This window comes from Pteropus medius, unplaced genomic scaffold (genome assembly GCF_902729225.1).
Source record: "Pteropus medius unplaced genomic scaffold, Ma_sr-lr_union100, whole genome shotgun sequence".
Lineage (NCBI taxonomy): Eukaryota > Metazoa > Chordata > Mammalia > Chiroptera > Pteropodidae > Pteropus > Pteropus medius.
In genome coordinates, this window is record NW_024342473.1 from 1,318,191 (window position 1) to 1,344,957 (window position 26,767).

The 26,767-nt window shown below is 37.1% G+C and overlaps 1 protein-coding gene across 4 annotated transcripts in view; it reads right to left on the reverse strand.

Annotated features, from left to right (window-relative positions):
- The window catches only part of TNIK (TRAF2 and NCK interacting kinase), a 348,429-nt gene that overhangs the window by 102,628 nt on the left and 219,034 nt on the right, over positions 1 to 26,767 (reverse strand). For all 4 annotated transcript variants that reach the window (XM_039865032.1, XM_039865029.1, XM_039865028.1 and 1 more), the window contains 4 exons: positions 17,440 to 17,550; positions 14,092 to 14,182; positions 12,120 to 12,250; positions 1,720 to 1,774 (listed from right to left, as the gene is read on the reverse strand). In XM_039865032.1, coding sequence (XP_039720966.1) covers positions 1,720 to 1,774; positions 12,120 to 12,250; positions 14,092 to 14,182; positions 17,440 to 17,550 — 388 coding nt within the window. The remainder of the gene's footprint in view (positions 1 to 1,719; positions 1,775 to 12,119; positions 12,251 to 14,091; positions 14,183 to 17,439; positions 17,551 to 26,767) is intronic.

The window sequence follows — 26,767 nt, forward strand, 5'->3', positions numbered from 1 at the left end:
TATGGCAGTCTCATGAAATAAAACAAGTGTCAGCTAGATATTGTTGACACTTTTACGTTTGCTTCATATTTAAGGAAACAAAGTTAATTAGTAAAAGCCTAAGTCATCAAAAAAAGATATTTGATAATCCATGGTCTATTTCTTATACACTGAAGGCTCATACAAATGCAATCTTATTCACATATATTTTTGGAGTACAAAGGACTAGACCAGATACCTCTCTCTGTTTTTCTCTCTATATTTCCAAATATCCTAAATGGGTTTTCAGGTTCCATGATAGGTATTTTTGTTTTGATTTGTTTCCTGGCCCCAGGAAGACCAGAGGATTAAGGCAAATGAAATCTGGCAGGAAAGTTATACAAATATCTCAACTTGTAAATACAACATTATCATTTATAGTAAAAGCACTCAAACATTCTTCTTTTAATCAAAATATTTCACTAGTTTACTTTTCAAACATCTGGGAGTACCTTTTCCTTTGTGCCTAAAATAAGAATATATTTTCCCTAAAAGCTAAAAAATTCTGTGGGTAAAGGCTTATTTTTAGCCCCCTCGACTACTCATCAAGAATAATAGAGTTTTAAGACTGCAATGTATTATTTTTATAATTCACAAATGCCTATTAGCATTGTGGATGAGGGGAATTTTGTCAACAAAGACTCCAAATCAGTCATTCTACAGACAAATTCTGTCAACTCTAGAGTGAGAAATAAGAAAACTGATGACTTGAAGGGAAAAAGTCATCTGAGCTTAACGACTTGTCATCCAAATAAGGGGTTTCTGAAAAGCAGATACCAAGGTGGTATTAAATACAAGAAGGGGAAACTCCTGCCTCATAGGAATGGGGGGGAGCCAGGGAAGGCTGGGAGAGTCATCGGAGCGCTGCACACGTCTGACTGGAGCGAAGGCGGGAGGGAGAATGAGTAGGTGGAAGTGTGCTAGCCTCTCCTGCAGTCTAAGGAAACTGAAGAGTGAACCTGAGGAGTGAACGGTGCCTATAAAGGAACCCTGCATTCTAGGACGGGGTCCACCTTATATCCCTGCCATGCTCGGTCTCTGAAGGGGAGTGGCCCTTGGGAGGTGCAACCTCAGTGCCATCGCAGCAGCTAGGCCCTTGGTCAGCTGCGCTTCCTGCATGGAAATCTGCGAGGCACATGCTCATGGCCACCACAGGGCTGGTAGAAGTACTCTGCAGTGTCAATATTCCAGGCTCAAAGAATTTGAGGAGTTCTCCAGATAGCCAGAGCCCTGGCCACTCTGTCTGAAATAAGTAGGAAAACCTAAAAATCTAAACATCAGTATTTTAACAGGAGTGAAAGCAGTTGAGTACAAATGTTTGTATAACCTATGCCCTGAAAATCAACTTTGAATTTTTATTAAGTTAGAATTTACTGTCTTTGTGGGTTGGTCCTACTTTTATGTTAAGTGAAGAATAGTTTGGGAATAAATTACACACTAAATCAGTAAAACAAACAAGACTCCCTAAAGTTTGCTTTCTTTTTCTTTTTCTTTCCCTCCTCATAAATACAAGATCCTCACACCACTCTGAAATGAATGGATTCCTGGTTGATCTAAGATGACTCTGCTTTCTAAATATGCAGCTTGAATCCATGCAGGGCTCAGTGTAGCAGAAGCAAAGCTACTGCAACTCCTGGCAAACAAGCTTCAGCACCCGCAGAGCAGACCAGCAACAGATGTCACCCAGAGGAAGGTACTTACGGGGAGCGCCTTCTGCCATCTCGATAGCAGTGATTCCCAAAGACCATAAGTCACTCTGAAAAAGAGGGAAGGCACACACACATGCATAAATGCAGTCAACAAAGGACAAGTTGGTTAGACCTGGTAATTGCTTCAGAACTGCCTGCAGGAAAGCCACTCATTCAGTTCTCTCTTTACAAACCTATTTTGCCCGCTGAGCTTTAAAGCAGAAACAGCCTCGTTCACTTTCACTGACAGTACCTTTCACAGTGCCTGACATGTATGCGGTGAGTTTTTAAAAATGTATGAAAAATGACTATAAAGTTTTAAAAATTAATTCATCACAAAAATTTATCTACTGTTTGAACCATTGCTGCTATTCAACCGTTTTTCACAGTTATCGAGGTATAATTGTCATATAATTAACTTTGCATGTTTAAAGTGCACAGTTGAAAACGTGTGACATGCATATACACCTGTGAAACCATCATTAACAGTCAAGACAGTAAACACATCCATTACCCCCAAAATATCTCGCTTGCTCCACTGTAGTCTCTCCCTCCTGTCCTCCTTGTCCCCAATCCCAGCTCCTGTTCCAAGGCAACCACTGATCTGTTTTCTATCACTATGGATTAGTCTGCATCTTCAAAAGTTTTATGTAAATGAAGTCATCTGGTTTCTTTAACTTAGCATAATGCATGTAGAGTTCATCCATATTGTAGCGTGTATCAGTACTTCATTGCTTTTTATTGCTGAATAGTGTCCCATTATATACTAGTTTGTTTATCCATTTACTTGATGGACATTTGGATGGCTTCCACCTGGGCTATTACACATAAAGCTGCTACAAACATACATGTACAAGTCTTTGTATGAACGCATGCCTTTCTAAGTAAATACCTATGAATGGAATGGCTGGCTCGTGTAGTAGATGCCTATTTATAGACAACTGTCTTTAACCTAGAAAAATGGCATTTATGTGGTTTAACCAAATGAAATGAGGACAGGGAAACTTTTGGATGGTAGTGTTTACTGAGGTATTGCTAGTGCTTGGAAAAGAGCCGGGCACAGTAGTAGGTACATGATACATTTTTGGACTGAATGAACAATATCTTCTTTCTTGTAAGTAGACTAAAATGTGAATAGAGATCCTGTAACCTTATATTCTTATACTTAGACTGACTTTGATGCTCTTATCAGAATTTTCCAGGCTAGCACCTCAACCTCAACCTGTGCAATCTCTAACAATATGTTTCTCCCTGCTCTCTGTCTATGGCTTAGTAGTCTCTAAATATTGCATAGGAGAGAGCGACTTGAGATGGGGAAAACCAGGTTAGGAAAGGCAAAAAGGTACTTGCTTCTTCAGCTTCCCAGTAGATTAGTAGAAGATCACAATGTGAAATTTGGCTCAATTGTACAAGATTCTGATGAAGACTCTTATCCTCCTTTCATTTTAAATATATCCTGCATTTTGTATGTTATTCCAAATTCTTACCTGCAACCTCACTCAGATTACAGAGACCTGAGTTGTTTCCTTGCTATTCACATCAAACAAATGTCAAGGTCACATGAAAAAGAGATGTATCTGCAAGATAACTATGAAATCCATGCGGAGCCACCTCCTAGAACTAAACTTCTCAAAATCCTGTGAGTGACACCCAGGCCTGTTCAGTATTTGGACAGAGACTCGTACAATTTGGAAGGAGCTTTCCAGAGGGTCTAGCCTCTTGCCTAAGTGCAAACTACCTTAGAGTAGGTGGTTGGGGCCCACGTTAATCCCAGACTAAGCCCAGTTCATGAGCCCATCAACCTGTTCACATAAATGTTACAAGTTCTCAGCTCAACTGAAGATAACAACACATCTGCATAATACCACTGTCTTCAGACTCCAAGTAACTTCTCTGCATGAAACACAACTCAGGAAGGCAACTCTTGTCCCTTCTCTTTGTAATATTTCAAGATGTATTTAAAGTTATCACACACACACACATACACACACACGCACCGTTTTTGCAGCCCCAACGGCCGTCTTCCGCCACAGACTCTGACGCTTGGCGGGAATCCAAGATCAGGAAGGCTCAGTCCACCTACCACAGGTTGGCTCAGGAGCAGTAACTGATAAAAATAAAAACACAGCTCTCTCGTACCTGAGGTTTTATAGTTGAGTGACACAGACGATCATTTGGGAACAGGATGAAAACACTGAGTCACTCACTGTGCAGTAGGCATTAAACAGGAAGCGCAGTAAGAATAGTCTGGAAATGGTGGGTTGTATTTTTGTGGTAAGATTCCAGTATCTCCAGACCTTGGCAGTTCTACCACGATTTCCTCAACATCCCTAGGAATCGAGTGTTTCTGTGGTGTGAAATGAGATGGAAATATGAAGGCGGCAGCCTGGTTCTACGTCCCTACCTGCTACACCTGGGTCAAATTTAAATGGCCTTCAAGTCTAGGAAGCTTGAGCTGGTTTGAAAACCAATGCATGTGAAAGGAAATGATGACTGTGGAGTAAAAAGGGCTCCAGAAAATTCTCAGAAAGCTCAGGCCAACTTCTGCCTTTGGGTCTTTGCTCTACTTACGCCCTCTGCCTGCAGCACCAACCCCAAATATGTGAAGGCTGACTCCCTCCCCTCCATAAAGTCTTTGTTCAGATGCCTTGTTCTCAGTGAGGACCACTGAACCTCTCCCTGAGCACTGCCAGTCCTCTTCCCCACTTCCCACTTTTGTCCCCCAGAGAACTGATCCCCTTCTAACAACTGTGTAACTTACTTATCACTAATTTATTATGTTTTGTTCATTGTTTGCACCTCCTGCCACCAATTTACACACACTAGAACATGAGTTCCACGAGGACAGGCAACTTTGTTTTGTTGACTGGTATATTCCAAGTACCTAGAACAGTGCCTAGCATTGTTAATCAATATTTCTTGAATGAATGAACAAATGAAAGATGCATGAGAGACTGGAGCAGAACCTAAGTGTCCTGAAGCTATTAGATTCTTGGTAGACTATCTATTCCAACATTTCATTTATAGATGAGGAGAAATGACTTACCCAAAGTCACAGAGCAACTCAGCACCAGGTTTTCAACAGAGCTGGGTGTCCCACCTCCTAGGCCAGTTCTCTTTGAACTGTCATCACAACAGAAAGACCTAACTACTCTCTTTAAAAAAAAAAAAAAAAAAAAATCTTGGGCCCATAAAATAATTCTTTCAGATAGATTCCTACTTTGTCTACATGTAACTCAGTAAGGCACTCCAAAAACCAATGCTAAGAAATTGGCTTCAACTTCCTAGAGGCAACATTAATTGTTTTATAAGTCGGACAGACAGGGATTCAAATCCAGACTCCTAAATTAACTACAGGCAGAATACTGCTCAGAGCTTAGCTTTCTCAAATATACAATGGAAGTAACTGTGACATGTATATGTAGGTATGCAGCATGCTGCCTAGCACAAAATATAGCACAGAGCATGCTCAAGAATATTAATTTCCTTCTCCTCTACAATTAGGTGAGACTGCCTTAGCCTGCCCAATTTAGTCTTCTATGATTTCCTTCTATTTGATTGTGGCAGATACTGTTTGTTGGCTAACCCAACAGACATTTTCAACCCCATTTCCCTTGCTGCCTCCATTTCAGATTATAGGAAAGCTAAACTTGTTTGTCTACACTTTCCTATAGCTAAGGATGACAATTAAGAATGTGACATAGTTGTGGTCAATGAGACATAGGCAAACATCTTCTGGGAGCCTCTAAGAAAGCTTTTGATTTTCCTGAAATAAGTTTCAAGTACAGCTGATGTCTTGATAACTCTTCCCTATTTCTTAATGCCTTGAATAAAAACATGATATCTGGAGCTATAGCATCCATCTTGCAAACATGAGGCAATAAGTCAACAAATTAATGATGGCAGGGCAGAAAGGTAGGAGCCTGGGTTTTAAAGACATCAATAAGCCACTATACCAACCTTGAACTGCTTCCCCCTGGACTCTTGATGACGTAAAAAACTTAAGTACAGCCAAAAGCATTCCTTATTGATATGTCTGTGGCAAAAATTTGAGGAAGCATAAGCATATTTTGACAGTAGGGAAGTGGAGAGGTCACAATTGTTAGGTGATTCCTGGATTTACCCCGTAGGAAGCAGGAAGGGTCAGTGAAGAGAGATGTTTCCTTTATTCAGTTCACAGCACCTCAGATCCCCTCTCAGGCAGCTCTCCCCAAACCCCGCAATCAACTCCTTCAAACCAAAGGTCACACCATCCCCACTCCTGTGCATCCTCTGTCATAAGATCAGGCTAGAAATTGTTTCTTCTTTAAGACCTCATTGAAGCATCCCTAGGATCATTTTTTTTTTCTGGGGTTCTCTTGTTTTCCAAAAGGAACATTTATATTCCTGGCCATATATACCCAGAGCTGCTTGTAAGCTATGCTTAACTGCCCATGCTAGAGAGCAATAAACGTCCTTGACAGGCCTTGTTTAAGCCTTTGGCCGCATTAGCAAGTCCCAAAGACACTTCAGAACTTAAATACAGGAGAAAATGTTCCAATTACAACTGGCAAGACAGATCACAGGAGACGAGAAAAAGAAGGGGGAGGAACAAGATGAGGAGAGTCAGGGAGAGATAAGTTTCCTTAGTGGCCATGGTGTGACTCATTTTGGCAGGAGCTCGGCAATTCATTATTCCAGAGGTGCTATGCAGCCTGGCCTGTTGCATGATTAATAGCCCAGTCCTGTATGCATTACAAACAGAACAGAGACAAATTCTAGTGCCTCTGAGGAGGCAGAGGCAAACACACAAAATTCTGGCTGATGGGGGTGGGGGGAGCATCTGGCATGCAGGCAACATGAACAGAAGACAGCAGTCCTTCTGGGGCTGGGCTGCCCAACATGTGAAGAAAAGAACACTTTTAGATGGTCAAACTAACCACACAAGGAAAAGAGGCAGTGTGGCACAGGAAAAGAGCCCCAGAGTGCATGGAGTGGCAGAAAGAGCTCATGTCGGGCAGCCAGGTAGACCTACATTTGACTCTCAGCTCAGACACAGCTAGCTTGGTGACCTGTGCAAGCCACTTAACTCCTCAGCCCATTTCCTCACCTGTAATGTGAAGAGAACACCTATCTTGCAGGGTTAATATAAGAATTCAATAAGATAATATATGCAAATACAATGCACATAGTGGGTATTTAACAAATACTGGTACAGACAGACCCTGAGGACCAGTTATCACTGACTAGCAGTTCAACCAGCATACCTGAGTTAGGTAAGGTGGCAATGAGCTCTGGTACTTAATCGAACTCACAGAATTAGCTGGGATAATGTAGATGTAAATAGGAAGTTTATAGGAAGAAACATGAAAAGGTGTGTCCTTCCTCCTCCACCCTTGCAGTCTCCCCCTAATGGCAGAGCCTAATAAGAAGCCAGATGGACAGGGAGAAACCGGGATAGCAAAGTAGTATAGACTTGACAAACAAGACCTTAATAACTGGCACAAGCAGTATAGTGGTTGCACAGACCAGAAAACGGTCTTTTATTGTGTAACTTATTTGTTATTCTCTTTTTGGAAATGTTCCAACTGGACAAATGAAAATTGTGTTTATTGTGTGTGGTCCCTAAGAGCAGCACCTTAATCTAGAGATAGAAGTTATAAAGAAGCAGATTCTGGCTCAATGTAAGCAGATAATTAGAGGTGTGTAATACAAATATGAGGTTTGTATCATACAATATTGCTGGCCTTTTTAGGACAAAATGGCCTCAAATAGCTGTACCTTCATATGACACATACACACAAATATTAACTATCATATATGAAGTGCTTATCAGTTTATCAGGCACTGAACTAATTCCTTTACATATATTAGCTCACTTTATTCTAAAATAGCCTCATAATATACAATTTATTATTCTCATTTTATAGAGGCTCAAAAAGATTAAATAACTCCCCTAAGGTGATTTAGTAAACAGGAGGCAAAGTCTGCACTGTAAACCAGTCTTCTCCAGCTTAAAAAGCCTCATTCTTATTCACTATGTCATACACTTATGTACTACATAAGTCTATGTATAAACAGAACCAAGGTGGCAAGTTCAGGGTCACCAAGGATGTTCAAGCACATATAGTCATTAATAACCCCACTTTACACATAAAACAAACTCAAGGCAGAAACTGTTAGTCCCTTGTTCATCTATATTTGTTATCTGACTGAAGGGAAAACATTAGAAGAATAGTTTCTTCTCTTGGTGTGGGCATCAGCATGCAGCCCGGAGGAGGTGCTGGAGGCTCTGTCTAAGGAACATACAGGAGGTGTGAACATGGAGCCACATGAGAGATATCTAAGAGCAGTTTCTGCTCCCCTCTGGAGATAAAACATGGTGCTTGCATCAGCTTTCCCGTCTTTTGAATAGAGATAGGACCTTTGTTTGAATCTCAGTAGACAGAGGCCAGGCCTTGTTTGAAAGCGTAAATCTCATTTAGCAATCTGAATGTTGTCCTCTCATGTGACACCCTGCATGCATCTTGGTGGCTCCCCGACTAGTCAGGTTGCTCACTTCATCTCCATCTAAGCTTCTTACCTAGAGTAGCTCTTTTCATCCTGCCTGAATAAAGCCAATTATCTGTACTACAGAAGAATGAGTACGTGCTCTACAGCCAGCTTACATCCAAACCTTGAAGGAGATACCTTTGTCTACAAATGATCCACAGAATCTGTGTGCAAAGTCTCATAAACAGAGTATAGATGAATAACAGACAACATTAGCACAGATTTGGCCAGAAGATGGGGAGTGGGGGTTTAGGGGATATGTCATTTCATTGTACTTCTCTTACTTTACTAATTTAATATGAAAGCAAGACCAGTTTATGAAGGGAGGAGGAGAAAAGGACAGAAAGATACATAAAATAAACATTTTAAGTTCTTTACCCACATGTCCTATATCCATGGGGTAGGGGAGAATAAGACTATATCATGTATACTATACTGTGAGCTGTTCCCTGTACTTGACACTCTATCTTGGAATCTGCCCAACATCAATACTGAAGGTACACCATTGCTTAAATGGCTGCGTCATATTCCACAGGACAGACGTGCTCATCTTTCTTTGACCATTTCCCCATTGATGGGCTTTTGGCAGCAGAGAGCTTTCTTTAGTGAGTGGTTCTATTAAAGCAATAAATATATAGAAATATAAAATACTTGACAAATCCCATCCAAATGAAATGAAATTCGAATTAAAAAAAAATAACAATTTAAACAGGCTAGGAATTTTGAACAGCTTTATTAATTTTAAATCTTTTGAATGCTTATTATTAAATGAGAAAGCTTTCATTATTGCCCCACATACTTATCAGGAAAATGAAACCTTTCCTTTTGCTTGAAGTGTTTTGACAGAATTTCTGAAAACAAGAAAGGAAGGGCCTCTAGGGGAAAGTGAACACACCAGGCAAATGAGATTCTGGCACTCCTCCTCAGGATAGGGGTTATTTTCAGTCAGTTACTTACTGCGCCCGATAGATATCAGACAAAATCAGATTGCAATAAAAAGTACGAACTCTTTTGACTACTTTCCTACAGAGGCACTTATTTTACTGAATTAATGTAGTTTTTAAAAAAAATTTATAGAAGTCTTTAAAGACATCTTAGCCAACTCAAATAATACATAATAATAAACCATAAATCATATAGCAAGTCAAATAATAAAACCAAACTACACTCTTCTCTTTTGCATTTTGTCTTTATTTTAAAGGAAGGACTTTTATGGTAGGGGATCTGACAAAACTCAATGGTCTTCATGTCATCTTTTATTCTGAACATGCTCTTTAGGTTGAAAGTATCTGTAGCCCAAGAGCACCCAAAACAATGACATCAGCTTCTGAGGCTGAGATACACTGTTGGGTCACATGGACTACCAAAGACACAGCACCAAACCCTTAAACTTTGACAAGGTCGCAGATGAACTTTCCAGTCTAAACTGTACATACAGATACGGCTTGACTAATTCCTTACACACAGTAGCTATTCAGTAAATACACCCTAAGTGAATGAATGAATGGTTTCTAAAAGTCAAAATATTGTCAAGATGCCTCTTGGTGACAAACCATATTCCTAAGAATAGTGAACAGAAGAAAGGTATGATCTGGTACCAAGAAAGAAGTAGAAAGACTATTTAAAGAATAGCTTCTCTGGTACATGGTAAAACTGTGAAGTAGTTGAAATGAATCTTCGAAGAACTCCCAAGACTTTCTTTCTGCCTGGGCTTCCTTACTTTTACCCTTTGTCATGTTCCTTCTTTTACCCATGATGAATGAACATTGAAGCTCAGATTCTTGTCATGACCTTCTTCCTCCGCTCTATAATTTACACTCATGATAATACTAACAAACTCATTCATACTAAGATCTAAAGAGCTGATACAGTTGAATATTCTCATCAGGATTTTTTATTTTTTAATAAAATATGCAAAAATTAATCTCCAATTTATTAATGCCTCAGGAAACTTAAAGTCACAAGAACCTTCTAGTACCTCTGAAATCACCCTGTACAGCATGATGCCCCCGGTGGTTACTCAAACACTAGGCTTTGTCTACACCGAGATTTATGCATTGAGCTCAAAAATTTTCACCGACCTCAAATGACATTCTTCAGCTATAATCTGAGGAAAGAGGACCAAGATATTGGTTTAAACCCAAGCTTTGGCTTGGCTGGAAAAAAGTCCTCTTCTACCTACCTTATTGCAAACAAAAATAAATCACAGGGATTTATTTTATGTCACAGAAAAATAGTCCATACACAACAGCTAGTCAAAATACAGCGAGTTAAGAGGCTAAGCTAAGGGTAAAAGTATGAAACACTCTGATTTTCCATGGTATGTTATAATGTAGTCTAAAATATCTGTGGCCCTGATGTAGATTAGTTAGCACTTGTTAACTATATAACTATAGTTTGAAGTGCTTATAGTCAATTATGATACACATATCTGGTCTGGGACATATTTTTATGGTGGTTCCTCTGAAGAGATTTGAAAATTAAGTTATTTAAATGTGCTTATCATTAACAGTTTAAATAAATGACATTTATTTTGGCAAGAGCTAAATTTTTAACTTGGCAGCTGTTTTCAGGCAGATTATTGTCAGGTTATGACAGTGACTGATTTTGAAAGAAGGAAGAATTTACAAGAGATTATTGTGTTTTCAGACCTTTGTGCTTGCATTTCTATAAAGAGGCCAATAATTTTGTCATTGCCCTGGGACACTGGGTCCCGAAGACATTGCAATGTTTGCATCATTGTGACCTGATTTCCATAATAACCCCACATATGGAGAACTAAAAATGTTATTTATTTAAAAGAGGAATTCTTCAAATATATACTCTTCAGAGGCTGTTTTGTTGGTAAATTGGAGATTTATATAGGAGAACATCATAGAAGATTAAGAGCTCTGCTCAGAGAGTTAGGAAATCTGGGTTCAAGTCCCAGCTGTGAGAAGATCACTAAGTAAGTGTGCACTTGTAAAGCTTTGAGCTTCAGTTTCCTCATCTAGAAAATGAGGTTATTTCAAGATGATCACTAAAGTCTTTTGGTAAAAGGTCCACGCACCATGAAACCAGGCTAGGTACTATCAGGTTTTGCCCAAGGTTGTCCTAGGATCCACACAAAGACCACAGGGTGTCTCCCCATCTACCACACAGTCTGAAAACACACAGTGCACACATCCCATCTGCCCCCAATTTTAATGTCTTGACTTTCAGCCAAAATTCATGACAGTTACGTTACCTGACACTGCAGCTATCAACGGGATAGTAACCCAAAATTATTTTTGATTCCTGGCTAGGAGAATGAAAAACACTGCTTTTAATTTATTAACAAATTACCAGTTTATGATATGAAGTCACAAGCCACAAATCAAGTTTCTATGAAACACCATGACAGGCTACAGAAACACCATAAAGTAGCTACTGACATCTCATATGGTTGTCTTTCATTAAAAAGAAACTCCAAAAATTAAATTTTTAGCACTGTAGAAATGAGGAAGTCTGATTATTTTTAATCAGAAAAAGATGACCCAAGACAACAAATTCATCTTAGTTCTTTTAAAATAAAAAGTTCTTAGAATATATACTTTGCCCAAAATCTAAATAATAAGCAAAATAGAAATCTGTTTTCTAATTAGAAGCAAGAGTAAATTCAAAAGAATATAGAAAATGGCTTAAACATCCTTTTTACAAATAAGCAATCATATATGATGGGTAACTTCATTTAAAAGATTCTTATTTGAATATCTTATCATTTTAAATTCAAATAATGTTTTTCAGTTCTCTCTTTGGATTATAGAAATCATAAGCCCAAAGGCACGTGAGAATTCTCTAAAAGATTCGGGATGAGATTTCACACATAGTTTTGAAACATAATGAAGAAGTAAGAAGTCGTACCTTGAAATCATATGTGGCGTCTGGGTTTTCATCACAGGCAATAACTTCTGGTGCCATCCAGTAGGGTGTACCAATGAAAGTATTTCTCCTGCCCACTGTTCGATCAAGCTGGGCGCTGACTCCAAAGTCCACTATTTAAGAAAATGCAAATGAACAAAGTGTATGATTTTTATATGGTGATAAAATAAATGTGTTTTTTGTTAAAACACATGTAACATAAAATTTACCATTTTAAAGTGTTCTGTAGTATTAAGTACTTTCACGTTGTTGTGCAACCATCACCACCATTCATCTTCAGAACTTTTTCTTCTTCCCAAACTGAAACTCTGTCCCCATTAAACAAGAACTATCCCTTCTCCCCTCCCCCCAGCCCCTGTCAAGCACCATTCTACTTTCTGTCTCTATGAATCTGACTCCTATAAATGGAATCATACAGTATTTATTACTGGTTTATTTTATGTAGCATGTTTTCAAGGTTAATCTATATTGCAACATATGTCAGACTTATCTTCCTTTTTAAGGCTGAATAATATTCCATTGTATGTGGGTGCCACATTTTGTTTATCCATTCATCTGTTGATGGAGTTGATTCTTCCTTTTTGGTATTGTGAATATGTATTTTTAAATTGTGTGTGTAAATCAAGTGTATCAGTGATGAAATCACAAAGTGTTATATTTGGTCATACCAAGGCTCCACAGGAGCCAAAAATGGGTGTTAATTAAAAGGCGAGCTTAGTTGCTACAAAGGGTAATACTTAGAGGATACAAAGAAAGTGATTAAGAAATAAGTTTCTAGAGTCAGACTATTTAAATTTATATCCCATTTCTGCCATTTCCTAGTGATATGATCTAGTTTCCTGTTCTATAAAATGAGGATGATGATATCTACATAGAGTTGCTATGATGTTTAAGTGACATAATCTTTGTAAAAGTATCTTGTACAGGGCCTCACATATAATGTTCTCTCAACAATAAGTGTTAATTAGAGGTGACCGAATATTCTGAGGATAGCTTATGTTGTCAGTACATATATAACTGCTTTCCCTATATAACATATGCTTTTGTTTTACGAGGCATATTCATCAAAGTTTGGCCCTAAATACCAAATAAAAAAAATGAAAATTATATATTTTAACAAAAAGGCAAGAGCAAATTTGAAGATATAAACATAGGAGATGTTTTAAATCCTTTCGAAGATAAACAGTTATACTGACAGTGATTCTTTTCTAGAAGACAAATTGTGTATCCTATCAGATATTTGTCAATTCATGCTCTTACTCATATACACCAAGCAGACAAATGCATGTGGGACTCTCTACCTTATTTCTGACAATCCCAGATTTGTTGTGGAAAGGGCTCTAATGGACAGGATTCCCTCACTGATAATTCTGGCAGCTGGAAGTGGGGTAATTAGCATGCATGTTAAGTAGAATAGTGGGTATTCATTTTGTATAGGTGACCTAGGTAATAATGAAAGCAACATAAATATAACTTAAACATATGGAAATACAAGAATTCATTATTCTAAATATATTTAACTGTAGATATTTTCAATTAAAAATGGGTCATCATTGTTCTGTTATAGCAGTAATAATGTAAACAAACAGTAAGATACAGGAAACCATTTCAAGGTCAGTCACTTCTAATATAATGGGTCTTTGCTAAAAAAAAAAAAAAACTCAATTATTTCTACACATTGATTAAGCACATGATTCTGTTTACCATATTGTGTATCAATTCAGAGTACTTTTAGGAAGTGTTTTTAAAATAGACAAAGAAACATTTTCCATTCTATTTTTAGTATAGTGATCTCCAAACCCACAGTGGCAAATTTGCATTCAAATTTTCTGGAGTCAAATTTTTGTAAAAACATATTTACAAAAACAAAAATAAAAACAAAAACAAAAAAACAGCTATTGAAATAATCTTATCAATTCCTGCAATTCCTAGGCTCACTGGATTCTGTTCTTACCTAGTTTAACTTCTGCGTTTTCAGTCAGCAAGACATTTTGCCCTTTAATATCTCGATGAATCACTTTATGCTGGTGCAGGTGACTCAGCCCCTGGAGTGACGGAGAGTTGAAAAGGGTTAATAGATACATAAGCCAAGACGCAAATAAACTATTTCAGATGTTAATGACCCAAAAAAGATGTAGACTCACTCAGAGAGACTTTCATTGTTATATTCACATCTTTTATGTGTTCATAGTGCTATACTAAGCCATAGGCAATTGATCAATATAAACTGAAATACAGAGGTGGCCCTTACAATGCATGGTGCTGAGCTAAACAAAATACTTTCATGTCAGCTTTGATCTCAGGAACCGTGGAACCACACCAGAGATGATATGTTTCAGCTAACAGTACTGTGAAAAGTGAGGACCTTCTGTTATACAAATTTAATTAAGCACAATAATATATTTCTCAGAACAGCCAAGAAATTTCTCATTGTCTTTAGCCAATATGGCTCATATTAAGAAAGAAAGGCAATAATTTTTATTTCCTTTGTTGGTAATCATAACTGTCATTCTTAGTGCTTTATGATATTTGTGATTTTGTGTTCATTATATGAAATGATTATTCAATGACATTCAAAACTGATTGTGTTCCATTTCTCCATGAATTACTCTGATTTTGGCTCCTTTGTGGTGTGAATTCTAAAACCTACAAACTTGCTCTAAGGTAATCACATGTTTTTCAGATAAAATATAAATAGCCCCAAAGTATCGAAAATGGGAATCTTGAAGAAAATTATGCTCTGTTAACACTTGATAATTGAAGGTATTAGATACCTAAATATTGTCATTTTATTACTAATATTATTCTATACTTTTAATTTTTCTCCACAACAACAAAACCATGGTATGAGAGATGAGTTTGACATGAAAAGAAACAAAACTAAATATATGAATTCAGCATGAGAATGCCCCTAAAGATCCATGTTTATGTTTAGGAATATCGGTAAATCTAAACCACCTAAACCACATGACAGAACAGTTGAGGCACTGATTTGGGTCTTAAAAAATTACTTTTCTTATCTAGTCAGTTTGGCTCAAAATAGCCATCGAGCAGATTGAAATGTATGGTTTTCATAGTATATCAACACCCCATAAATCCTTAAAAGAGGGATTGAAGATCCCATTCCCTCCTTCACCACCAAAGTGGTTGGAAGCAGATACCAGAGCACATAAGTGCACCAAAGGTGGTATTTAATGAGATCATACAATGCATGATCATCTCTGAAGCTTCTTGTGATCAAATGTCCCTCCCAATGAGTCGCCTTATCTCGAATGCCAGTATCATTTGGGAAAATGAATGCTTTGGAAGAAGGAAGAAAACAGCTGTTTCCAAACATTTTAAAAGTAGGTACTGAGAGATACTCATGGGGTAAAACCTCCCTGCTGCTTTTAGAACCCCTGTAGGGTTACCCGGCAGCACAGAAAGGCATATTATGTAGATCCAGCCCTGCCAACCCAATAGATTCTTGGTAACCACTGGGTGGTCAAGATGACTAAGAAATCCTTCATGCTTTCTCTGAATGAGTAAAATTTTAAGTCAGAAACTCAAATTAAGTTTACATAATGGCACATCTATACTTGGGGATAAATGTCAGATTTGAAGGAGGTCAACAGCTGTACCTTCTTGTTTTCCCCCTCAAATTTTATTTTATGTTCTGTTTGAGAAATATTTTTGCCTACTCCCAAGCCATGGAGGTATTATCCTATGTTTTCTCTTAAGAATTTTATTTTTTATATCTTTCACATTTATATCTATAATCCAGCTGGAACTGATTTTTAAATACGTATAAAGCAGGTGTCAAGTTCCATGGCTATTTTCATATGGCTCTTTAATTGACTTTGTTTACTGATAAAAGCACCCTTTCCACAGGCACTGTAGCATTTCCTTTGTCATATATCAGGTGTCCATATGAAGTGGGTCTGTTCTTGGAGGCTTGATTCTATTTCCTTGGCCATTTGTCTATTCTTGTGACAATACTATTCTGTCCTAATTACTTAGTAGCTTTATAAGTCCTGATAACTGGCAGCGTAAATCCTCCAATATTCTTCTTCTTCAAGATTGCCTTGACTATTCTTGGCCTTTTCCATTTCCATATAATATTTTAAAAATCAGCTTGTCAATACTCACAGATATACCTAGAGGGATTTTGGTAGGGAGTTCAATGAAACCATGGATCAAACTGGGGAGAAATAACATCTTACAATATTGAGCATTCTTATTTATGAAATGGTATATACCTCCATTTATTAAGGTCTTCTTTAATTTCTCTCAGTCATATTTTGTAGTTTTCTATGTAGAAGTTATTCACATCTTTTTGTAAATTTATTTCTAAGCATTTGATTTTTATTCCATTATACATATTATCATTTTCAAATATCACTTTCTATTTTTTGCCCAATGTGGTTTGAATTTAATGAATGTCATTTTAATGCCTTTCTTTTTTAACTTCCATCCATCCATCCATCTATGTATTATTTTTAATGTATTTCTTCCTTCTTTCTTGACTTCTATTCATGCATCCATCCACAGCTCATAATCTGTCTCTCAAAGGTATATCTTGGACACATCAAGAAAACAGTTTTAACTTGTTTCCTTAAATTAAGAAGGCCAAGGTTATAAATAAATGATTGTTAGGTAGATCTAGTAAGAATGCTCAATGGATATATAATAGCCTCCATAATAGTAACAAGAGATAATTAAACTAATCTGAGTGAACTAAAATATAACCAATTACCTTCTCCTCGAATTGAGCTCAGCAAATATAACACTATAGCCCAGTTTGCTTGATTGTGGGATTTGAGGGCAAAACTGGGCAAACAGGCAGTCTTGTCCAGCTATTTTGATTGATTTAAGTGATTAAGTCTCAAAAAAATTTTTTAAAGGTAAAATCAGTTAGACTAGGTCCTTGGTACTGAAATGGCTAAAGTCACGCACACAATCCTCAAATTAGTTACAACTTTCACAAATGGAAAACTCGAATAAGTGATCAAAATATCTCAGAAACAATCCATTTTCTAAGTGGGACTTCATCTTTATGATCTCAAGTCAGATTTCCAATTGGAAACATCACTGGAAACGAATCACTTATTAAAAGAAATCTCCAGTGTTAATGCAAATGAGAGTACACATGGGCCTTTTCAGAATGGCTCTCTCTTCCATTAGAACAGATCACAGCGAACTACCACTACCTTCATCGCTGTTAGAATAAAGCTTTAAAGAGGGTTCCAGTACATTGATGAATTTCAGTGGAAGGTTAGTACAAAGTTCAACACCTTCCAATATATCCTGAATTGTTACTTACTCGTAAGATCTCCCTGCAGATGTATGCAATCCACTCCTCCTTCAACGTGTTCCCTTTTGTGTTCTTGATCAGGTCAGTGACAGAGCCAGCGCCACAAAACTCCATCACCAACTGGCAAAGGAAGCAAACATGCCATTCTTATAATTATGCTTCTCTGCTTCCACCGGTTTGAGTTCAGAAAGCACAAAGTATTGCAGCTGGCTGCTTTGGAATGCCATTCTTACAAAGAAAAAATGATCGTTATGCAATATATAAAACATAAACTATTATCTCAATTTCTTCCCAAAATGATAACAGAAAGATTATTATTAAATTTCTCATTTGAAAATTATAGTCAGAAATTGGGAGAAATCTCCATATTCTACATATTTTATAAAATGAGGGCAGCTTGTTGGTTCAGATGTAGTTGAGAATATCTGTGTTTTTATCCAGCAGTTGAAGTCATCCTTCCTACAAAAGTAGAATCATTCCCTGTCTGAAAGAGCTATGGTTGTCTAGGCAGTCCCAAGTAAGAACAATAGAAGTACACACTGTGTAAGTTATTGGTTTGTAAGTGGCACTATAAGCTGTCAGAGTGAGGATCCTCTGTTTTTAATTAAATTCAGCAAATGTTCCCAGGAGGTTGGACACATCAAATAAATTCAATAAACAATAAGTCCTAATTTAGCACCTTTCATCCAAAAAGCTCCAAGTTCTCTATAAATATAAACTCATTACAGTACTCAGCAGCTTTATAAAATAGGCAGAAAATAAATGCTTCCCTTACTTAATGGAGAAGTAGAGACTAGAAGAAGAAAAGCAATCTATCTGCTTTTACATTCATTTTCTAGGTTTAGAAACACACATCAATTTCCATACTTTTTCCCTCTTCTTCAAAAAGTCTTCAACAAAGTCACCTTATTGGATACTTATATCTTTTTGTAATTATATAAAAAAGAATTCAGAATAACTACCAATCAATCTCTGATTTGACACTAGAAACAGAACAAATATGGAGCCATAATGAAATCATATTAATGATTTTGGCTTTGTCCAAATGTACATAGTTAACATCAGCACCATGTCACTCACTCCTAGAAGATATTCCATCAGGCTGCAAAATCTTCAGGCAGAAATTATTTTTTCTTTTTTTCTGCATGCCTAGTAGAAACTCATAAAATTAGTTTCATTAATGAGTTTCCAATGCCTGTTGTAACTTGTCTTTTTATGATTTTACGCAGGGTAAGGAAACTCTCCCACCTTCTCCAGAGTGCCAGTGGATATAGAGTGACATATCACCAGCTTTTGTAAGGAAATTTGAAAAGTGCCACAATAGACCACAGTCCAACCCAGTAAGTGTTGTAAAGTTATATTTGATAGCCAGGAAGCTATCAAAGACCATACAATCATGTTAGAAAGGACTCAGGAGTCAACTTCAAGAGGTTCTCACTGGCCAAAGATGGGATAATCTGAGCATTAATAAGAATAATAACTGTGACGTCCTGAAACACATTAAATATGCTTAACCAGAGCATTAATCAAGACATTCCTCAAAAAGAATATAACTCGTACTGTTTGAAGAAAATGAAGAAGCAACTTCTTATTTTGAGATTTGGTAAACAGAGAAAAGAAAAATCAAGAATTTACACTGTCTTTCTTGTACAAGTTTTACCACTGAGTATAAATAATTAAAGAGATAAAGTTTCTCTTCATAAAAAGAAGGTATTCCTCCTAATAAATGAAGAAGACATAATAGAATTAGAATATCGCTATTTCACAACCTCTAATGGATTTAGGCATTGATCAATGTCTGTTCACATTAAAAAGTAAGAAATAACCAGCTCCGATTTGCCTTTTGAGTAGAATAACATACCACCTAATGAGTAGTATTACCAAAAACAAAACAAAACAAAACAAAAAAACCCAAACCTGAATCTAATGAAGCTTCTAGTTCCAACTACCAATTTATAGGAAATGCAGAGGACCGAGGAACATGCTATATTAAGGGGATATGATCAACAAAAGCAATAGGAAACTCCACAGGGCAAATGACCATTTACTTCAACAAATTGCAGGAAGGAAGAAAAAGATGGAGGGGAAATCTACGGAATTTAAAACATTTTAAAAGATATACCAACAAATTGCAATGAATGCAACTTATCTGGACATTCATTATTTTTTTAAAAGCTGTTAAAATTTTTCAGACAATCTAGAGACTAGATATTTGATGATACTAAGGAAATGTGGTTAATAATTTTTTAAATGTGATTATCGTACTGTGGTCACGTAAGAAGGAATTCTTATCTTTCAGAGAAACATACTACGGATAAAATGATATGATTACAGTCTCTTCTACAAATGGGACAACTGGATATCACATGTAAAAGAACAGTGTTGAATCCTTACCTCACACCATATACAAAAATCTATCTCAAAGTGGATCAAAGAGCTAAATATAAGAGCTAATGCTATAAAACTCTTAGGAGAGAACACTGGGGTAAATCTTCATGACCTTAGCTTTGGCAACAGTTTCTTAGCAATGACAACGAAAGCACAAGCAACACAAAAATACATATATAATTTGGATTTCATCAAAATTAAAAACTTGTGCATTAAAGGATACTATCAAGAGATTGAAAACAAATTTACAAATTATATGTCTAATAACATCTAGTATCCAAAATATACAAAGAAAGTTACAACTCAACAATAAAAACATAAACACCACAATTTTAAAATGGGAAAAAGACAAATAAATATTTCTCTAAGGAAAATATATGACTAACAATTACATGAAAAGATGCTCAATGTTGATAGTCATCAGGAAAACGCAAGTCAGAACCACAATGAGAGACCACTTTACACCTACTAGGATGGATTTACTTAAAAAAAAAAAAGGTGAAAAACAACAAATGATGGCAAAGGTGTGGAAAAATTGGAACTCTCATACACTGCTGGAGGGAATATAAAGTGGTGAAGTTGCCAAGACTGTTTAATGGTTGCTCAATACAGTCCTACCATATGACCTAGCAATTCCACTTCTGGATATATACCCAAAAGAATTGAAAACAGGTGTTCAAACAAACACTTGCATCTGAATGTTCAAAGGAGCACTATTCACAATAGACGAAGGGTGGAAATAACCAAAATATCCATCATCAGATAAATAAACAAAATGTGCTATATCCATAAAATAGAATATTACCCAGCTATGAAAACAAATGAAGTGCTGATACATGACACAACACAGATGAATCCTAAAAACATTATGCTAACTGAATAAAGCCAGACCAAAAAAACGGCTATATATTGAATGAATCCACTTATATGAAATATTCATAATAGATAAATCCGTAGAGACAGAAAACACATTAGTGGTTGCCAGGCACTAGGGGGAGAGAAGAAAGGGAATAGTCATTTAACGGGTACAGAGTTTTTTGGGGGGAGTGACAAAAAGTTCTGGAACTAGATAGAGATAATGGTTGCACGACATTGTGTACTTAATGCCACTGAGTTATACATTTTAAGATGGTTAAAATGATAAATTTTATGCTATGTTTATTTTTACAGCGTTGAAAGAAGGATACGATGAGAATATTTGTTTCAAAATAATAGCAGAATGGAAGAAGTAGATGGCTGTGTAGACAGCACAGGACTGGCCACTGGATGATGGTTGTTGGGGCTAGTTTTGAACATATTGGTATCCATTATACTGTTCTGACTACTTTTGTGTATTTGGGGGATTCTCCACAATACAAAGTTTTTAGAAATCCCATTATATAGCAAACCATGGTTCAATGGCAGCAGGATGGACCAAAGAAATTTCCTTGGCAGAAAGAAAAGAATATTTTCTCAAGTGAGCAAAACATTTTTGTGCCTCTTCTTTAAATCCCATTTCGAAAAATATAGACCTCCTATGAATGCATCCATTGCTCCTGTATAAGCTGGAGAAAATGTCCCACCACTGAGCTCTATTAGGCCATGTAATTATAGTTCCCAAGGAAAGCAGTGGACACCCAGTGATTCCAGTCTTTTAAAATTAGATTGGACAAAATAATTTCAAATATTCAGTAGGAAACAATCCTGCTCTAGCCAGGCACTAATGTGACTGATTTCTGTAATTCGTTTCTCCATTCAGGTCCAACTGAAAGCTGCTAAATTCTTTTCATCTCACTATGAAACAAAATGATTGTTAAATTATGTAATGGGATTTAAATGGAGAGAGAGAGGAAAAGAGGGAGGGAGGGAGGAAAGGAGAGAAGGAGGGAGAAAAGGAAGGAAGGAAGGAAGGAAGGAAGGAAGGAAGGAAGGAAGGAAGGAAGGAAGGAAGGAAGGAAGGAAGGAAGGAAGGAAGGAAGGAAGGAAGGAAGGAAGACCAGTATTCGCTAGCAATTGTTTCCTATAGCCGCACAGCAACACTGATAATTACTGCCACCACACAGTGGGGACCCTCCCTCACCACAAGTAACCTCATCACATTAATAAACAGAAAACAGGGCTCAACATGCCATGCCCAGCAGCGATAAGTCAAAATAACTTCATATCTCACAAGTGAAAAATAATGGATCATTAATATTTTTCTCGAAAAAAATTTCTCGAAGAGTTGACACTGAGGCAAAAATACTTGCTAATATTTACTGTGTGCCAAGTGCCAGGCACTGGGCTAAGTGATTTGCAATGGTTGTTTCATTAATTCTCCTTCCTTTCATTTCTCTTTTCTTTATTTCTTTGGAAATGAAGCTTAGTTATGGTCTGCACACTTATCCATATACTCATTAAACAGCTAGAGCAGGGGTGAGAGCGTGGCGCTCTCTCAAGTACAGCTATGTGACCTTGGGCATGCTCTCTAACCACCCTGAGCTCAAGACCCCATCACCATCACTATAAAATACAACTTAAAAACATCAACCTTATTGATTTGATATGAACATTAATTGTGTCTATGAATATTAAGCTCCTAGCCACCAAAAATCTCAAACTATATTTATTACTTTTCCATTCTTTGGCCTGTTTTAATAAAATTATTTATTAAAAAGTTTCCAACTTGGAAGATAACATCAATAACTCTCTAAGATCCACTTCCCTTGGGTGGTGAAGAAATGGCTGAAGGGTACTTATAAAGCCATTGGACACATATGCTTCTAAATCCTCTGTTAATGAAAGAGTACCAAGGACACTTGTCTTTTTTTCAAGCTTGTATCACACAGCAAGAAGACACAGTGGTGCATTCCAGGACACTGGATCTTTTTTATGTGGAAGTTTGGGAGACAGTGGTGGTGGGAGAGGCTTAAAAGAATCTTAAAATTCTCACTCTATGCCACCTACATGACTGGGTCAGAAATGAAATACACATGCATGTCGCTTGGGAAGAGAGAAGGAAGGTTACGATGAAGGGAGGCACAGAACTGTGCTCAGGCATAGTGTGGGTTGGGTCTGGGCCTGGAATAGTGTTATGGAGGAGATATTTAAAAAACAGCCTGGTAGTGCAACTCAATTATTAGAGAAAGGGTTGCTTGAATTATTGGACATGGGTAGTTATCTCTACCAAAATAATAGTTAATTATTAAAAACATGGAGTTCTAAAATATACTTCACAATTTGCATGGTTGTTTGTCACATTTTTTTGTCAACTGTCATATTTCTGACGAGCAGGATGTTTTCTCTTTAGTGGTTGTGGGGGTAAGGGATGCTTATTATGTCCTCCTGTGCTTTCCCTTCTCTGGGGCAATATTTAAGGAAAGGGTCTTTGGCCTTAGAGGATTCCAGAAGGAGTTTCAGAAGCACCATGTGAGTCTACCCTGAGCTCACCTCCTCAACGGGAGGAGACTTCAGTTTGGAATTACCAGATATGCCTTTTTCCAATCCCAGTCACCGTTGAAAGAATTTTAAAAAGGTTATTCTCAGAGCCAGCCTAAGAAGCTCAGGATGATTTCTAGGGTCCCTATGGTATTCATTCACTTGCTAGTTAATTGGTTTTAAGTTCCTGTAACAAGAAACAAAGCTTTAAGGTATTTTCAAACCACAGGCTCTAGCCCAGAATACCTTGTCAGTTGCCCACAAGAATAAATGACTACTAACAGATCCATTCTGTTTTATAGTACAAGAAGGGGCAGGAAGTGGGGGTGAGAAAGAAGAGGGAGCAGGAAGATGATGGTCTGCCTAAAATGAGAAGTTTGCACCAAGTAACTGAAGAGGCACCTCAAAAAAAGAATAGAAAAGATAAACTTCCAAGAATTCACAACTCTGCAAAGAACCAGCCTACTGACCTTGAAGGTCCAGAAACATCAGCAAGGCACAGGATATTTTTATCGTGTGTGGCTGAAAACAGCCACAGATCTCATCTGCATGATTTATGAGGGTCTAAACAAAACTTAAACTCAGTACTGTGTTATAGAATGCGCTTCATTCACCAAAGGTAGTTTAAGTCTAACAATATAAAACATGTGTGTAAAGAAGTATATAAATTGGTAGGTATACATTTATCATTTCAATCAACTGATGTAAAGGTAAAATTTATCATTTCAATCAACTGATGTAAAGGTAAAATGCAAAAGTAAAATTGTTAGAAATTTCAAAATTAGAAAAGCAATCGAAACAGCTTTTTGCATTCATTTTTAAACTAGCATGCATTTGAAAAAAACAAACTCCCCAAATCCCTCAGCCTCTGGATTACATTTTTAGACTTGAAAATAGTGCTTGAACTAAAATGCTAAGTCTTCCAAAGATGAGTCCCAAGGATGTGAAGTTCCAAACTTGGTCAATAAAGTGTCTGGATAATGAACAACTTTATATCTTGAGAATGACAATGGCAGTTTGAATATACTGAGCTAAGTGGTATTTTTAAGAACCAGAAGGCTGCCCACAGCCGTACTGGGAATGTTTTCTAGTTGCCCATGTCTAAGGAGATAGCCATCTCAGAGTCAGCACAGCAGCATTCACAGAACGACAGAAGTTAGGTGCATCTTGTATTTGGTATCTGTTGCTAAATTTCTCAGGACATGTGCAAGATCTTCTGGAGAATTTTAGGGGGAAGTCATTACATGGACATTTGGGCCATGGACTCAATCACAGAAACTAACTTGAGGCTGTAAAAAATTTACAATTCAGCCTCTTGAAATGTTACCCCAAACAGAAGAATTTGGGGTTGGGATAAGGGAACAAGATAAAAATAGGAAGAGAAAAAAATATATATTGGACTTTGAGGACTTAGGACTACCCAACTTGGTAGTAGAGGATTCTGAGAAACAATGTAAATAGGAACATATACTTTAGCTCAAAATTAATGGATAAAATGAACCAGAGGGTTGTATAGACCATTAGCAGAATAACCTTGGGTATACATAAAGTCTTCCTTTTGCTAAGGTGAAAAGCAGTTTAAGCATAGTTCAAATAAAACTCATTGGAATAAAAGAAGAAATCGTTTTTACATTCTTGTCACAGAATCACCCATTAATTCATAAAAATGGCTCTATTAAAGCTGAACTCAAGCCCAGTGACAAAGTATTAAATTAAGTGTAGCTTTAGCTCTATGTTTGTATCTAAGCAACTTATATGCAACAGGAAGACTGGGAGACCGATTATAAACTCATCCTATTATTTTAGGCTTCTCTATTTACCATGTTCAGCCTTTTAAAAATTTCTGCTCACAAATAGTAAGATTCAATCCAGACAAATGACCTAGCCTCTATATATGAAAGAAAGGTGTTCTTTAGTTATAGAAGTGACAGACACTGATTAAAACATGCCCTCCGCCAAAACTGCATTTCTGATGCATAGAACTAAAAAAAAAAAGGGAAATTTTAATTAACTGTTCAAAAGTTTTAGCTACGGGTGGTTGAATTTTTAATGGTGGTTGGTATCTGTAACATTTGATGTTTAAATCTTAAAACAACCAAAATGTTAGTGGGCATGACTTTTGCCAAGCCAAGATGCTACAGCTATGTAAATCCAAACTGACAGACTTAGGTTTAGGAGTAATGGCCAACATCATTGCAGATTCTAGAAAGTGTCCCTCATTGGTAGATGAATGACACCACATCTTAGTTCATCTCAGTATCTCATTCCCAGATGATCTCATTCAGGGCATGGACAAGTAAATACGTGAAGTAGAGGATGCATGGAAGACAACAGGGAGTGATGGGGCCCATCGTGGGGATGTGCCCTCTACACAGCTTCTCTACTGCTCTAACATACTGCTACTATTTGGGATTTCGGGCTCAATATTTCCAGATCATCTGATTTTTCAAAACCTTTCAAGAAATCCAGACTATAGTTTGAAAGTGCTCATTTTTTTGTCTAACGTTGGCATAATTATAGCACCACCACCTTTGGTGGACCAAGCTATCCACATTTATCTGGACAGCATTTAGCCTCCAGGCTGCCACTAGTCCAGAGTTACCATTTTTATAAGGAAGAAGCCAAATGCCAGAGAAGCATATGCCAGGTCTGAATACAGGTCTCTGGATTCCAGGCCAGGTTTCAGCCAAGCTATGACATTTGTCCCCAAAATACATACAGTATAATTTCTTAACTCTTAGCTCTGCAAATCTATCCTGTTACAATTAATGAATGGCTTATTGGGTCATTCAGTACATAATTTACTTTACTTGACCACCCTACATTTCAGAAGCTAATCATAAATTTATTTCCTTTTGTAAGATATTCTAGCCCTGTGGTGGTATACAAAGAGATAGCAAAATACATGTGATTTTGCTTTCTAATTTTAGAGAAATTAGAAATTTTCTTTAATAGACAGTACTTCTCACTCACTCCTAGTGTCTGAATGGCCTGCAGCAAAATGGCAAGCCTCTCAACACTGAGATGCCAGGGAATGAGATGGATGGCAATGTTATGTGTCAGAGCTCGCCTTGTTTCTGAGAGATCAGAATCTTTATTGAAAGAGCTCTCTTTTTTGATTTCCGGATCAGGCCCTAAGCAGTTGATAAGGGAGAATTACTCGGCCATTATCAGAAGTAGTTGTATTTTCACAAAGAGCTGGTACTGAACAAGAGTTTATCTCTACAAGACTGATAGAATTTGCACCGATTATAATTCAATCAGACACCTGAAACAGCACACACATTGGCTGTTTGGTGAGTTATGTGCAAACTTCTGTACTCCAGCCACAGCATCTGGGAAATATTTTTCTGTGGTCTAAATACTGGGAATAAATGTTAGAAAGTGTTGCTCTCTTGGTTGTTACAGGCTTTTTCTCTATAGAATCTATAATAACATTTCATATAAATGTAATTCTAACAAAATGCCATTACCCAAAGAGTCAGCTATCTGTGACCTTTGCAATTATTTGCTAAAACATTTCCAAAAGGTTTAACGTACATTTCAAAGTGTA